The sequence below is a fragment of the Scyliorhinus canicula genome, chromosome 7, assembly GCF_902713615.1.
Source record: "Scyliorhinus canicula chromosome 7, sScyCan1.1, whole genome shotgun sequence".
NCBI classification, from domain to species: domain Eukaryota; kingdom Metazoa; phylum Chordata; class Chondrichthyes; order Carcharhiniformes; family Scyliorhinidae; genus Scyliorhinus; species Scyliorhinus canicula.
The window spans coordinates 22,751,686-22,767,772 of NC_052152.1; the positions used below are offsets into that span (position 1 = coordinate 22,751,686).

The 16,087-nt window shown below is 42.7% G+C and overlaps 1 protein-coding gene across 3 annotated transcripts in view; it reads right to left on the bottom strand.

Moving 5' to 3' along the window:
* The window catches only part of LOC119968780 (bromodomain and WD repeat-containing protein 1-like), a 232,603-nt gene that overhangs the window by 110,258 nt on the left and 106,258 nt on the right, over nt 1–16,087 (bottom strand). For all 3 annotated transcript variants that reach the window (XM_038801511.1, XM_038801510.1, XM_038801509.1), the window contains exons 20-22: nt 8,143–8,236; nt 6,619–6,762; nt 1,107–1,174 (exon numbers count right to left, since the gene is read on the bottom strand). In XM_038801511.1, coding sequence (XP_038657439.1) covers nt 1,107–1,174; nt 6,619–6,762; nt 8,143–8,236 — 306 coding nt within the window. The remainder of the gene's footprint in view (nt 1–1,106; nt 1,175–6,618; nt 6,763–8,142; nt 8,237–16,087) is intronic.

Genomic DNA, 16,087 nt, shown 5'->3' on the forward strand with positions numbered 1-16,087 from the left:
TAGTTTGACCCAGCAGAATAGCACATTACATGGGCATGACAGCAGAACAAGAAAAAGCAATATTTTCACATGCAACAAACCCAGAATTACAGTACCATTCTCCTAGCCATCCTCCTATCTTCCTTCCTCCATAAACTGGGGTTTATCCAAAACACTGCTGCTGATGTCTTAATTTGCACCAAATCCATCACCCATGTGCTCAGTGATGTACACTGTCTCCCATCCTGGCAGCACCTAAATTTTGAATTCTCATCCTTGTTTTCAAATATCTCCATGGCCTTGCCCCTCACTAATCTTATCCAGCACTATAACGCTTTGAGATCTCTACACTACACCACTTCTACCCTCTTATGCATCCCCAATTTTCATCGCTGTACCATTGACGGCTTTGCCTTCAGCTGTCTGGGTCCTAAAGCTTTGGAACTTCCTCCCTAATCTTCTCTAGCTCCTACCCTCCTTTAAGACAATTCTTGGAAGTTATCTCCAACTAAACATTTGGTCGTGTCTTAACGTCTCGATCAGTGGCTTAGTGCATATTTCAATAACACACTTGTTGAAATGATGTGGAGATGCCGGCGTTGGACTAGGGTGAGCACAGTAAGAAGTCTTACAACACCAGGTTAAAGTCCAACAGGTTTGTTTCAAACACGAGCTTTCGGAGCACTGCTCCTTCCTCAGGTGATATTCACCTGAGGAGGGAGCAGTGCTCCGAAAGCTCGTGTTTGAAACAAACCTGTTGGACTTTAACCTGGTGTTGTAAGACATCTTACTGTGCACACTTGTTGAAGCACATTGAAAAGTTATACTACATTATATGCGCAATATAAACGCAGTGTGGTGGCTGCACCAAATGCTCACAAAAAGCAGTACATATACACAAGTAACCAGGATGAAGTTTTACACTACATTTTTCCTTGGTGGCAATATTGCAGGGCCCTCATGATTCCAAGTGCCAATCTTGAAAGCATTGAGGCAATATTTGAATAGTATTCAATACCAGTCTACTTTTATGCTGAGAAAGGTAAATGCAGCTTAAAACAAAGTCTGTACATTATGGCTCAAATACCCATGAATTAAAATGTATTGTCAATTGCTTGCCATATTACCTTGAGCTGTGAGATTCACTCTGCCATTCTTCTGAAGATCCTCCACTGCCCTCTGCTGAATTACTTTCCTATGTATAAAGAGACACATCCAAGTATTGTTTCATTATTTGCCTATAAATTTGTATAAGTGAAATACACTGCTTAATTTCTTCCCTGCAGTCTCCCATGCAAAATGGGAGACTATGCAGGGAAGAAATAAAGTAGTGTATTTCGTATCGTCAGCATGTGACACAGTGGTTAACATTGCTGCCTCACAGCGCCAGAGACCTAGGTTCGATTCCAACTTTAGGTAACTGTCTGTGTGGAGTTTTCATGTCCTCCCCATGTCTGTGTGGGTTTCCTCCGGGTGCTCAGGTTTCCTCCCACAATCCAAAGATGTGCAGGTTAGGTGGATTGGTTATGCTGAATTGCCCCTTAGGGTGGGGTTACAGAATAGGGTGGGGAATTGAGCCTAAGTAGAGTGGTCTTTTGAAGGGTCTGTTCAGACTCGATGGACCAAATGGCCTCCTTCTGCACTAGAGGGTTCTATGATGATCTCCAAATGAAGTGCCAAGTTATAACAGACCCAACTTTCCCTCCTCTTACCTACAAATATCATAAGCAGTTCCACTGGCTTATTTAATGACTGTTACACCTTTGTCCTCATCAGATCTTTGAAAATCTGTTACCTTAATCAAATCCAATGGGATGACAACCAACTGCATGAACTCAAATCAGAGGATCACAGGCACACGACACATTAAGAAAATATACACATAATGTACGTTTGTCAGAGGAACCAGGATGTAAAGCACCATGTGACCAAGTCAGTTAGTGCTGTTATGGTTGCAGTTGTTGCCATGACTAGTGGTGGCTACTGAATCCCTAAAATAGATGTTTGTTAAGCTATCCTGTAACATGTACATATTAGTTGTGGTCTTCAAATAAATCAAACCTACTTACTGTTTACCAATTCTGTGTGGGTGATTGGTGAGTTTGTGGAAAGAAGTTAGAAATGGGCAGCATGGTGGCAAGCACTGCTGCCTCACAGCGCCAGGGACCAGTGTTCAATTCCAGCCTTGGGTTACTATCTGTGCAGAGTATGTACGCTCTCCCAGTGCCTGCGCGGGTTTCCTCCGGGTGCTCCAGTTTCCTCCCACAGTCCAAAGATGTGCGGGTTAGGTGGATTGGTCTTGATAAATTGCCCGTAGTGCCCAGGAATGTGCAAGTTAAGTTACAGGGATAGGGCGGGGTGGACAAAGTTTTCTTTTGAAGGGTCTGTTCAGACACGATGAACCGAATGGCCTCCTTATGGATCATTCTAAATGCAACAAGATGGATGTGAACGAAGACTTGAGACTTTCTATTGCATTGTCTCATGCTTTATGCAGCCAAAGCTAATTATTCCAGGAGGGAAAAAATGTCATGCTGCCTTTCATCACTCAACACCTTCACTACTCTACCTCCTCTTCTTTTTAATTATTAGGTGGTTTCGCGTGGCCAATCCACCTACTCTGTACATTTTTGGATTGTGGGGGTGATACCCATGCAGACACGGGAAGATATGCAAACCACACGGACAAGTGACCCGGGGCCGGGATTGAACCCGGGTCCTTCGCGCCTTGAGGCAGCAGTGCTAACCATTGCACCACCGTGCTGCCCGACCTCCTCCACGGATTTGATCTTTTTCTGAAACTTAAAGCAAGGAAATCACAAATTTTTTTTGTTGAAGCAACACAGGAGAGGTTAATGAAGGGAACACAATGGATGTTGTCTATGTTTTTTTTTGGAAAACATTTGACAAGGTACCATATAAAAGGCTAGTTTAACAATTTTAAGGTTTATGGCATAGGAGGGTCGATGTCAACTTTGATTTTTTTTAAATTAGAGCATACGGAGTTCATAGAGTGTTACAGCACGAAAAGAGGTCCTTCAGTCCACCTTTCCCACACCAGCCACCAAACACCGATCTACCTTAATCCAGGTTGAAGTTTCTAGATAGCCACCTTTCATGCGACTGTTCAGCACTTTGCCCCCACCACAGCCTCCCATTTGCCTTCTTAACCACCTCATCTACATGTCCTTTTGTCTTAGGAATTTATGGACCTGCACCCAAGTCCCTCTGGTCCTTTGTACTTCCTAGGGTCCTACCATTCATTGTGTATTCCCTTGCCCGTTTAGTCCTTCCAAAATGCATTATCTCACACTTTGCAGGGTTAAATTCCAGTTGCCACTGTTGCACGTCTAACCAGCCCATCTATATTGTTCTATGGTCTACGGCTTTCCTCCTCACTATTTAGAACACCAATTTGTGTATCATCTGTGAACATACTGATCACACCTCCTACATTCACGCCCAGATCATTAATGTACACTGCGAACAAGGGACCCAGCACCGATCCCTGCGTAACACCACTCGCCACAGGCTTTCAGTCACAAAAACAACCTTCAACCATCATTCTCCATCTCCTGCACCAAGCCAATTTTGATTCTAATTTGTCAAATTGCCCAGGATCCCATGGGTCTTACCTTCTTGACTAGTTTCCCATGCAAAGGCCTCGTCAAAAGCCTTATTGAAGTCCCTGTGGACTACATCAATTGCACTACCCTCATGTATACACCTAATCACCTCCCCAACAAATTCAATATCATTTTTTAGACATGATCTCCCCCTGACAAAGCCATGCAGACTATCCTTGACTAATTCTTGCCTCCCCAAGTGGAGATTAATTCTGTCCTTCAGAATAGTTTCCATTCCACTGAGGTTAGACAAACTGGCCTATAATTTCCTGGTTTATCCCCACCACCGTTCTTGAATAATGGCGCCACATTAACTGTCCTCCAGTCCTTCGGCATCTCTTCTGTGGCCAGAGACGATTTGAAAATTGTCGAGTTTATGCAATCTCCTCCCTTGCCTCCCATAGCAGCCTGGGATACATCTCATCTGGTCATGGCGATTTATCCATTTTTAAGCCCGCTAAAACTATTAATACTTACTCCCTCTCAATGTTAGTTTGCTCGAAGACATCATAGTCCCACATCATTCTTCTCCAGAGTGACCAAAGATGCAAAGTATTAATTGAAAACCTCACCTATGACATCGATTCCACACCCAGGTTGCCATTTTGGCCACCAATGGGCCCTACCCTTCCCCTGGTCATCCTCTTGCCCCTAATATACATATAAAACACCTTTGAAATTACCTTTATTTTACCTGCCAGTGTCCATGCCCCCTCTTCGCTCTTCAAAATTATTTTTGTAAGCAACCCCCTGCATGTCTGATCCTCTTCTAGTGCATCTGCTGCTTTGAGCCCTTGATATCTGCCATAAGCCCCCCTTTTTTTCCCTTATCCAAACCTGAATACGCCTCGACATCCAGGGTGCTCTAGACTTGTTGCTCCCACCCCTCACCTTTACATGAGCATGTCAGCGCTGTAATCTGTCTATTTCCTAGTGTGGTTAGCAAAGCATATGGGATTGTGGGCTTCATGGAGACATTGAGTACAAGGGTAACGAAGTTTTGCTGAATCTTTAAAAAAAAAACTCTGGTTAAGCCACAACTAGAGTATTACATCCAGTTCTGGTCATCACCTTTTATGAAATATCTGAAGGTCCTCGAGAGGATGCAGAGAAAAATTACCAGAATGATTTCAGGGATGGGGATTTCAGCTACAGGATAAGGTTAGAAAAGCTAGATGCGCTCTCCTTGGGGAAAAGGAGAATGCTAGTGGAGATCAGACAGAGGTGCACAGGATTATAATATTCTTGGATAAAATTAACAGTGGAATTTTTTTCCCATTTGCTGACAGTACAAGACCAAGGGCACAGAGATTTTTACGGTCTTGAACGAGAGATAGGGGAATGCAACTAAACTCTTTTTTAAGTTGTTTCTCAGCTACGTTCAAAGTAGCAGTTTGAAAATTAACAAACTTTTATATTTACTGATCTAAATACAGGACGCTAATATCTCAACTATGGATTCATTAGTTTTCCAAAAAATTCCAAACTTTTGGCAAAAAATTGATCCAGGGTTTTAAACAACCTAGCTTACTAGTCTAAATAATAGACACACAATATATTTTATATATAACATACATATAAATAAATACATATAAAATAGATTAATGAAGTTAGAGAATGAGGAGTAAAGGGACAAATGGCAGAATGGATTGCTGGTTGGCTTCAAGACAAAGCAGAGTGGGATTAAGGGGTAGCTATGTACAGTGGTGGAGGGTGGATAGTAGTATTCCACAAGGATCAATGCTGGGTCCATTCCTGGTCATGATTTATATTAAAAACACTCATTTATAAATTTGTGAATGACACCAAATTGGGGTGATGGTCAATGCTGAGGATTCCAACAACGTCCAGAACATTAATAAACTTGCAGAACAGACAAATACTATGCAAATGAAAGCCAACACAAGCGATAGGTAATATATTTCAGTCACAAGAATCAGGTCAACTATTACTTGGAAGTTGCGGCTATCGGCGAGAAAAATGATCTCAATACAAATACACCAAAGTTTGCACCACAGGTTAGCAAGACCATCAGAAAAGGAAAACCAAGTACTATTTTTAGAGGAACTAGTTGAAAAGTAGGAAAGGGACGTTATGTTAAACATGCTTTGAGCCTTGGTTTGGCCACAGGTGACTGCATGCAACTCTGGTTGCCTCATTATAAAAAGGGTAAAGAGGCATTGGAAAGGGTAGAGAATATTAACAAGGATGATACCAGAAATACAAGGGCATACATATCAGAAAGGTGTGAACAGGCTGGGTCGCTCAAAAGACGGAGAAGTGACCCAATAAGATATTTAAAATTGTGAAAGGTTTTGCTAGATTTGATACACAAGAAATGTTTTCACTTCTGGGAAAGAGCACAACTACATGCCATGGATAGAAGTAACCAACCCAATAGGAAATTCAGAAAAAAACTATCCAAAGAATGCTGGGAATGTCTAACTTGCTACCACTGTGAATAGTTGAAGCAAATTATATAGATGCATTTAAGGGAACAAGCAAACGAAGGGAGAAGATGATAGAGCATTACACTGATAAACTTAAATGAGAAAAGATAGGGTAGACTAAAAGTGTAACATAAATGATAGCAAGGATTGGTTGGGCCAAATGGCCCATTTCTGTGCCATAAATCCTATGGATTCCCATGTGATAAATATCCTCACTCCCAAACAGCCACTGACAAAATAACAGCATATATTTGTGTCTGTTTTTTTCTGCCTAACTTGAAACAATTGTACGATTTTTAAATGACAGAAATTGCGACGCAAATATTTTTGACAAATCAAATATGCATTCAAATATATATTACTGAGCACTCAAGTATTTCAGAGCTTACATTTTATATTCGTCTATGAATGTTTCTTAATTCTTAATATAATCTTCCAAAATTTAGTATAAATCAAGATTTCCAACTAGGTACATAATTAAACTGTTTCTTTATGCTGTCAACGACACAAATGAAATGCAATCACTGGATCTAGGATGCAATAAAATGACTCCTGCCACTAACCTCTTCAGAGCTAACCTCTTCTGCTTCTTCATGGAAAAATTGAGCTAATTCTTCAACAGCAGCGCGAGTTCGATATTTGTGCAGCTCACGACGCTGTGCCCTCATTTTTCGCTTTGTGTGTTCAGATGAGTCCAAGAAGTCATTCTAAAATGAAGATACGAAAGGAAAGCAAATTATTTTCAATAATAAACCATACAACTGCCTTGTGGCAGATACATGAAGACAGGATTAGAGCATCGCACACAAAGGTATGGTAAAAATATTCCAAAAATGCCTAGTATACTGGTAACAGAGCAGAGCATCACGAGGTGTCAGGTAAGGGTATTTAAAAAGCGCAGAGTAGCAAGGGGAGCAGAGCAGCAACAAATGGTGCTGACACAAACAGCTGAAAAATCAGAAAAGTAACAGAAAAGCAATGGTATGATGCATGGAAATGAAAAGTCTCCAATTATTATTCACACTTTAATAATTAACTAAAAAGTAGATTGAGGGGCGAACTCATAAAAATACACAAGATAAGAACACTGTATGATCAACTTTACGTAAATAGCCAAGTTGGCCTAACTATACCAAAAATAGAACAGAAACCAAATTAAATCCGTCTGCTAATCAGATTTTAATATTGAAAACTAATCAGAAAATTGACATAACGCCACAATCTAACGCCCTCGCCACACCCAACTCTGTACTCGACGAGGCCAGTAAATCTCACGAGATTTTACTGGCCTCGTCATGCCATGCGAGATAGAATGAGCTCTTGCGAGGCATAGGAATTTGGGCGGGCATACATTTGCATATTTAAGAGTGCAGCCAGGCTCACTTGAATTTGCTGACTCCGGAGTTCCCAAGGCGCGGGGCGGGACACCCGGAGCGAGTGCTGTTTAGCACTGGCCTCCACCAACTGCCACTTTTTTTTTGAGGGGGGGAATCCCCATGGCGAACGGGGCACCTGGGTGGTCAGGTGGTGGGCAAGCTGGTATCCTGGCAACCTCCATGTCAACCAAGCATCCTGGAGGTGCCACCTGGGTGCCACTCTGGCACTGTCGGGATGCCAGGTGACATTTTGCCTGTGCCAAGGATCTGGCCGGGGTGCCCTGCCCTTATGAGGGATGGTGCAGTGGGATTGATGACCCCCTCATCGGTGTGGGGGGGGAAGGGGTCCGGAGGCCACGGTGGGGGTAGAGAGATTGGGGCGCCATTTTATCTTGCTGCACTGGCAAGCAAAGGCCCTGGTGAAGCAAAGTCCCGTTTAATAACAGATACAAGAAACAGTAGGTTGTGTAATTTAGCTATTAAATAGTTATTAACTGCTCTCTCTCCTTCAGCTCCTGTGTCCCCACAACTTTAAGTTTGCAACCATCACCCATGGGGACCAGGAGAGGAAGCTGGGTAGGTAGTAGTTTAGTGGGAAGTGATCAGATGATGGGGCCCATCGACAACATGAGCTCAAGAGGGTACAAATTATAGAATCACTGCAGCAGTTCTTCACTTCGTTTAAAGTAATATTTTAGTTAAACCACTCACCCTTTGTGCAGAGTGCATTGGCCGTCTTTTCTTCTCTCTTGCATACAAGGCAATTTCCTCTTCACTTTTGGCAAGCCTAAAATCTTCCTGCACCCTGAATAAAAAAACAAATACATGATCTCCGTCAGTCAAAAAGGATCAAAGGAAACCTCCATCATTTGGAATACGTGGGGCTGAAGGGGGAGAGAAAGAAACTAAGAAAAAGACTTGCAATTCAATCGCACCCTTCATAATTACAGGATGTCCCAAAGCATGCTACAGCCAATTAATACTTCTGAAGTGCAGTTTCTACTGTAAGATAGGAAATGTAGCAGACAATTTGTGCACAGCAAGCTCTCAAAAAAGTAGCGTTAAGGACGATATTTTTTTCTCAAAGTGATATTGATTGAAGAATAAATATTGGTTAGGACTGTGGGGAAAATACCCTGCTCTACTTCAAAACAGTGCTGTGGGATCCACTCCGAAGACTTGAGTGCCCAATCTCACCCAACATGTCCACGGGGAATAGGGCAACGAAAGCCATTTTGACGTCCGGCTTACCTACAAATAAATGCATTTTACAGAGAGATAGCAGGAGTTCTGGAGTCAGCAGAGAGAAGAGATTGTTTTGCTCTGCAAGCTACCACAGCTGGACGCAAGAGTCAAAGAGATGCAGCTATGGATGCTGGGAGATTAATCCGGGTATACCCAGAGGGCAGAAGAATCATCAGAAAAGACCTTACTTGCTGGTAGGGAAGGAACTCCATAAACTGAGGAAAGTGTTTGGGAACACTCACCTGAAATTACTACTCCATGAAACGAGGATACCGGAACCAATTTAAAATTGGGAGTAAATTGTGAATGGTTTATAAAAAGGACCAATTCCATGGAGACTACAATGGGTTATAAGCATACAAGGGGAATGACATTTTTTAAGTGCAAGTAGCTTACAGAAATAAATAATGTTTAATCAATAGTTTTTGATCTCATCAGATTTTACAGTAAATGTTTTAAAATGTGAAATCTTGTTGGGTATTTCTTTCAGCTAATAATTGTAAGTTCAAATCTCTTTTTAAAAGTTATCAGTCTCTACAGAGATCATAACAAGAGGTCTCGTCTGCCCTCTCAGGTAACCATGAAAGATTTCATGGCACTATTTCTTTACTCAGAGAAGAAAGGGAGTGGAATGCCCTGCCTGTAACAGTAGTGGACTCGCCAACACTAAACGCATTCAAATGGTCATTGGATAGACATATGGACGATAAGGGAATAGTGTAGATGGGCTTTAGAGGGGTTTCACGGTCGGCGCAATATCAAGGGCCGAAGGGACTGTACTGCGCTGTAATGTTCTATGTTCTATTTCGATGAAGAGCAGAGGAATTCGACTCCGTGCCTTGGTCAACATCCATCTTTCAACCTTCATCACTAAAAACAGATCTGATTGTCACTTTGTTGTGGGATCATGCTGTGCACAAACTGACTGCTGTGTTTCCTACATTACAATAATATTTACACTTACAAATATAATTATTGGCCTGTAGAATTCCCCAACATGAAAGGAGCTATACAAATGCAATTTAAGAACATAAGAACCAGGAGCAGGAATAGGCCATCTGGCCCCTCAAGCCTGCACCACCATTCAATGAGATCATGGTTGATCTTTTGTGGACTCAGCTCCACTTTCCGGCCCGAACACCACAACCCTTAATTCTTCAAAAAACTATCTATCTCTATCTTAAAAACAATTAATGAAGGAGCCTCAACTGCTTCACTGGGCAAGGAATTCCATAGATTCACAACCCTTTGGGTGAAGAAGTTCCTCCTAAACTCAGTCCTAAATCTACTTCCCCTTAATTTGAGGCTATGCCCCCTAGTTCTGCTTTTCACCCGCCAGTGGAAACAATCTGCCCGCATCTATCCTATCTATTTGCTTCATAATTTTATATGTTTCTGTAAGATCACCCGCATCCTTCTAAATTCCAACGAGTACAGTCCCAGTCCACTCAACCTCCCCTCGTAATCCAACCCCTTCAGCTCTGGGATTAACCTAGTGAATCTCCTCTGCACACCCTCCAGTGCCTGTACGTCCTTTCTCATCTAAGGAGACCAAAACTGAACACAGTACTCCAGGTGTGGCCTCACTAACACCGTATACAATTGCAGCATAACCTCCCTAGTCTTAAACGCCATCCCTCTAGTAATGAAGGACAAAACTCCATTTGCCTCCTTAATTGCCTGTTGCACCGGTAAACCAACTTTTTGCAACTCATGCACCAGCACACCCAGGTCTCTTCTCTGCACAGCAGCATGTTTTACTATTTTATCATTTAAATAATAATCCCTTTTGCTGTTATTCCTACCAAAATGGATAACCTCACAATTTTCAACATTGTATTCCATCTGCCAAACCCTAGCCCATTCACTTAACCTATCCAAATCCCTCTGCAGACTTTCGGTATCCTCTGCACTTTTTACTTTACCACTCATCTTAGTGTCATCTGCAAACTTGGACACATTGCACTTGGTCCCCAACTCCAAACTATCTATGTAAATTGTGAACAATTGTGGGCTCAACACTGATCCCTGAGGGACACCACTAGCTACTGATTGCCAACCAGAGAAGCACCCATTAATCCCCACTCTTTGCTTTCTATTAATTAACCAATCCTCTATCCATGCTACTACTTTACCCTTCATGCCATGCATCTTTATCTTATGCAGCAACCTTTTGTGTGGCATCTTGTCAAAGCCTTTCTGGAAATTCAGATATACCACATCCATTGGCTCCCCGTTATCTACCGCACTGGTAATGTCCTCACAAATTCCACTAAATTAATTAGGCACGACCTGCCCTTTATGAACCCATGCTGCGTCTACCCAATGGGACAATTTCCATCCAGATGCCTAGCTATTTCTTCCTTGATGATAGATTCCGTACTACCAAAGTTAAGCTAACTGGCCTATAATTACCCACTTTCTGCCTACCTCCTTTTTAAACAGTGGCATCACGTTTGCTAATTTCCAATCCACCGGGACCACCCCAGAGTCTAGTGAATTTTGGTAAATTAGCACTAGTGCATTTGCAATTTCCCTAGCCATCTCTCTTTTTTTTTTTTAAATTTAGATTACCCAATTATTTTTTCCAACTAAGGGGCAATTTAGTGTAGCCAATCCCCCTACTCTGCACATTTTTGGGTTGTGGGGGCAAAACCCACACAGACACGTGGAGAATGTGCAAACTTCACACGGACAGTGACCCAGAGCCGGGATCAAACCTGGGACCTCAGTGCCGTGATGCAGCTGTGCTAATCAGTAGGCCACCGTGCTGCCCCTAGCCATCTCTTCTAGCACTCTGGGATGCAGTCCATCAGGGCCAGGAGACTTGTCTGCCTTTAGCCCCATTAGCTTGCCCATCACTACCTCCTTAGTGATAATAATCTCAAGGTCCTCACCTGTCATAGCCTCATTTCCATCAGTCACTGGCATGTTATTGGTGACTTCCACAGTGAAGACCAACCCCAAAATCCTGTTCAATTTCTTCATTTTCTGCTTTGTGTTCCCACTCCTCATCCCAGTGCCTTGAGAGTAAGCACTTCCAGCGACTATGAAACCTAGTCTTAAATCCTCTGCTTCAGTCTCAGTTGCCCACTAAAGGGTGCAAACCAACAAAACAGGAAGACTCTGACTTTTTAGAATAATATCCTGCCCTATTATTTTTATACCTAGATTTTATGATTTGGGTTATTTCATGCCACTTTAGTCCATTCATTGTAAATGGGTTAGCAGCAGGAACATTTGCAGCCTTCCACCTCATGAGACAACAATTTGGGCCATGCTGGTGAACTCCCTGTCAAACATCATCTGGTGTGGCTCAAAAGCTCCATTCTGACATGGCAGACTTGGCCACTTTTGCTGCCAAGCAAGATAGTGGGCTGTTTTATCTTGGCTGCCTTCTTGGCCAGCTGAGCTTTCAGTTTCCAATATCCCTCCAAACAGTTAACCTCCAGAAATCACAGCCGTCAATGACTGTTTCCCAGTTGTCAGTGTTGATGTCCGCCATCTTCATATATTGCTTGCAGATGCCCTTGCAGCACAGATATGGGCATCCAGTGGAAAGTTCACCATACATTTGTTTTTTGGGTGTACGGTTGTCAGCCAGCTGATGAGCATGGTAAAGTCAGTGAAGACATTGTTGACTGAGCAGCATCCATGTTGATTTCTGCATCAAGTGACAGATTACTTGCGATTGTTGAACCTAGATGTGCGAACCTATCAACAGCCTCACGTGTCACATTGCCAATGCTGAGATGGTAGTACGGCAACATCCTGGATCATGACATTTGTTCTCCTTATGTCGATGGTCAAACCAAACTCTCCGTCTGTCGATTTATCACTAAAGAAGTTCCTCTGTATGGAAGTCTAGTGAGCATTTTAAATGGGTTAAAGTTGGCATTAAAATCTCAATTGGAATATTCTTGGTTTTGAAGCATGAGCTTGTTTGACAGAGAATTAGGATTACATAAACCTAGAAACATTGAAAATATTTAGCACAAGTGCTAGCCCACCTCATTCACATTCCCAACTTTGTTTATGCTTTATTCATCATTACTGTTAAATCCATGAACTACAACAAGGAAACGGTTTTAAAGTTACAATACAAATTAAGATGTTTCAATTTTGACAAAATAGCTGAAAAGGAACATTTAACACTTGCATGAATCGATTTGTGATGGCAGGGTTGAAATGAAAAGCACCATCACAGCACATAAAACAATGAGTGTAGAACTGCTGCTCATCTTGAGTAACCACAGAAGACACTCAGGAGAAGTGTGTTACTTAGATTTGAATGCAGCAAAGAAGCAAAGAGAATTAGAGACCATTCAGAATAACATTAAGAATGGAAAGAAAAATGTTTAAGATGACATTTATTACAGGTGAATAACAGGTCAGATTTCTAGCTCTGTGACCTCCTAGATCTTTGATATGTTCTTTAGCAACCACACTTAAAGTTAACTATCAACTCCATGCAATAGCATGTTGAACTATTAGTTAGCACAAATATGACACCAGATACCCTTGGATGTCAGTCAGAACCTTTTTATCTGAGCATTTTCATTGAGTTATGATAACTCCAACTGCAGTTATAGAAACATTTGCATTATGTCTCAGTAATAGAAGACAACTGTAAGTGTGATGCTCACTCCACGTTACCTTTAGCGCACCTTTAGCGCAGGCTATTCAGCTTTTCTATTCGGGTCTTTTCTGTCAATTGATTATAAGGAGGATGATTTACCATATCCACTACATCCTTCCAGAGAGTCAGCGATTCCTGACATATCCTGCGTGGGGGCGGCACGGTAGCACAATGGTTAGTACTGTAGCTTCACAGCTCCAGGGCCCCAGGTTCGATTTCCAGCTTGGATCACTGTCTGTGCAGAGTCTGCACGTTCCCCCCATCTGCATGGGTTTCCTTCCACAATTCCCGAAAGATGTGCTTGTTATGTGAATTGGACATTCTGAATTCTCCCCCCGTGTACCCAAAGAGGCGTCAAAATGTGGCGACGAGCGGCTTTTCACAGTAACTTGATTGCAACGTTAATGCAAGCTTACTTGTGACGATAACAATTTCCAGCATTTTCTGACTCAGTTGTAACCATTTATACTGCTTAGCTGCAAACCAGACTCCAGTGGTCACGTAAACTCGGTTACATTTTATACATTGATGATTGATGATTGATTGGCACATGTACCCAAGTACAGTGAAAAGTATTTTTCTTTGGCCAAGGGAATGTACACAGAACGTACATAGTACACAAAAAGAATCAACAGAGTACATTGACAAATAGTACATCAACAAATAGTGATTGGTTACAGTACGGAACAAGGGCCAAACAAAGCAAATATATGAGCAAGAGCAGCATAGGGCATTGTGAATAGTTTTCTTTCAGGGGACAAATCAGTCCGAGGGAGAGTCGTTGTGGAGTGAGTAGCTGTGGGGAAGAAGCTGTTCCTCTGTCTGGTTGTGCGGGTCTTCAGACTTCTGTATCTTCTGCCTGATGGAAGGGTCTGGAAAAGGGAAAAACCTGGGTGGGAGGGGTCTTTGACAATGCTGTCTGTCTTTTTGAGGCAGAGGGCGATGTAGACAGAATCAATGGGAGGGTGGCAAGCTTGTGTGAGGTGTTGGACTGAGTTCACTAGTTTCTTGAGATCTTGGGCCGAGCAGTTGCCATACCAAGCTGTGATGCAGCTGGATAGGATGCTCTCTATGGCACATCTATTGAGGTTTGTGACAGTAGATGCAGTCATGCCGAATTTCTTTAGCTTCCGTAGGAAGTAGACATTGTTGGGCTTTCTTGACTGTTGCATCAACGTCAGTGGACCAGGACAGACTGTTGGTGAACGTGATCACCAGGAACGTAAAGCTATCGACCATCTCGATAGCTTTCGGGATCCTACAGCATGATCTGGACAGGCTGGACGAGTGGGAAAATCAATGGTAGATGCAGTATAATTTGGATAAGTGTGAGGTTAGTCACTTTGGAAGCAAAAACAGGAAGGCAGATTACGACCTGAATGGTTGTAAATTGGGAGAGGAGTGCGCACAGCAAGACCTGGGTGCCCTTGGCACCAGTCGCTGAAGATAAGCATGCAGGTGCAGCAGGCGGTAAAGAAGGCTAATGGTATGTTGGCCTTCATTGCGGGATGTTTTGAGTACAGAAACAAGGATGTGTTGCCGCAATTATACAAGGCCTTGGTGAGGCCACACCTGGAATAGTGTGCGCAGTTTTGGTCTCCTGTTCTGAGGAAGGATATTCTTCCTCTCGGAGAGTGCAGCAAGGGTTTACCAAGGATAATTCCAGGGATGGCGGGACTGTCATACGAGGAGAGATTGACTAGGTTGGGATTGTTCTCGCTGGAGTTCAGAAGAACAAGGGGGGAGCTCATAGAGACTTATAAAATTCTAACAGGACTAGACAGGGTGGATGCAGGGAAAATGTTAGCAATAATGGGTGTGTCCAGAAGCAGGGGTCACAGTCTGAGGATTCAAGGCAATAATATAATAATTGCTTACTGTCACAAGTCGGCTTCAATGAAGTTACCGTGAAAAGTCCCTAGTCACCATATTCTGGCGCCTGTTTGGGGAGGCCAGTACAGGAATTGAACCCACACTGCTGGCATTGTTCTGCATTGCAAGCCAGCAATTTAGCACGCTGTGCTTTTTGGACAGAGATGAGGAGACATTTCTTCACCCAAGAGTGGTGAGCCTGTGGAATTCATTACCACAGGAAGTAGTTGATGCTAAAACATTGAATATATTCAAGAGGTGTCTAGATATAGCACTTGGGGAGAATGGGATCAAAGGTTATGGGGAGAAAGCAGGATTAGGATATTGAGTTGGATGATCAGCCATGATCATGATAAATGACAGAGCAGGCTTGAAGGGCTAAAATGCCTCCTCCTTCTCCTATCTTCTATGTATTTATGTATGTTTCTCCACTTTGGATCCATTGATGTAGACGGGTGTGTATGTCCTTCTAAGCTTCCTGAAGTCAATGATCAGTTCCTTGGTCTGTCTGACATTTAGAGAGAGGTTGTTTTCGGTACACCATGCAACCAAGTGATCTATTTCCCTTCTGTAGTCTGGTTCGTTGTTGTTTGAGAAACGACCCACCAGTCGTATCATCCGCAAATTTATAGATCGAACTGGAATTAAATCTTGCCACACAGTCGTGTGTATATAGGGAGTACAGTAGAGGACTGAGCACACATCCTTGCGGGGCCCTGGTGTTGAGGACTATTGTGGAGGAGGTGCTGTTGCCTATCCTGACAGATTGCAGTCTGTTGGTGAGGAAGTCAAGGATCCAGCTGCACAAGAAGGGGTCAAGCGTAAGATTGCAGAGTTTGGTTATTAGTCTCGTCAGGATAATGGTGTTGAAGGCAGAGCTATAGTCTATGAACAGCAGTC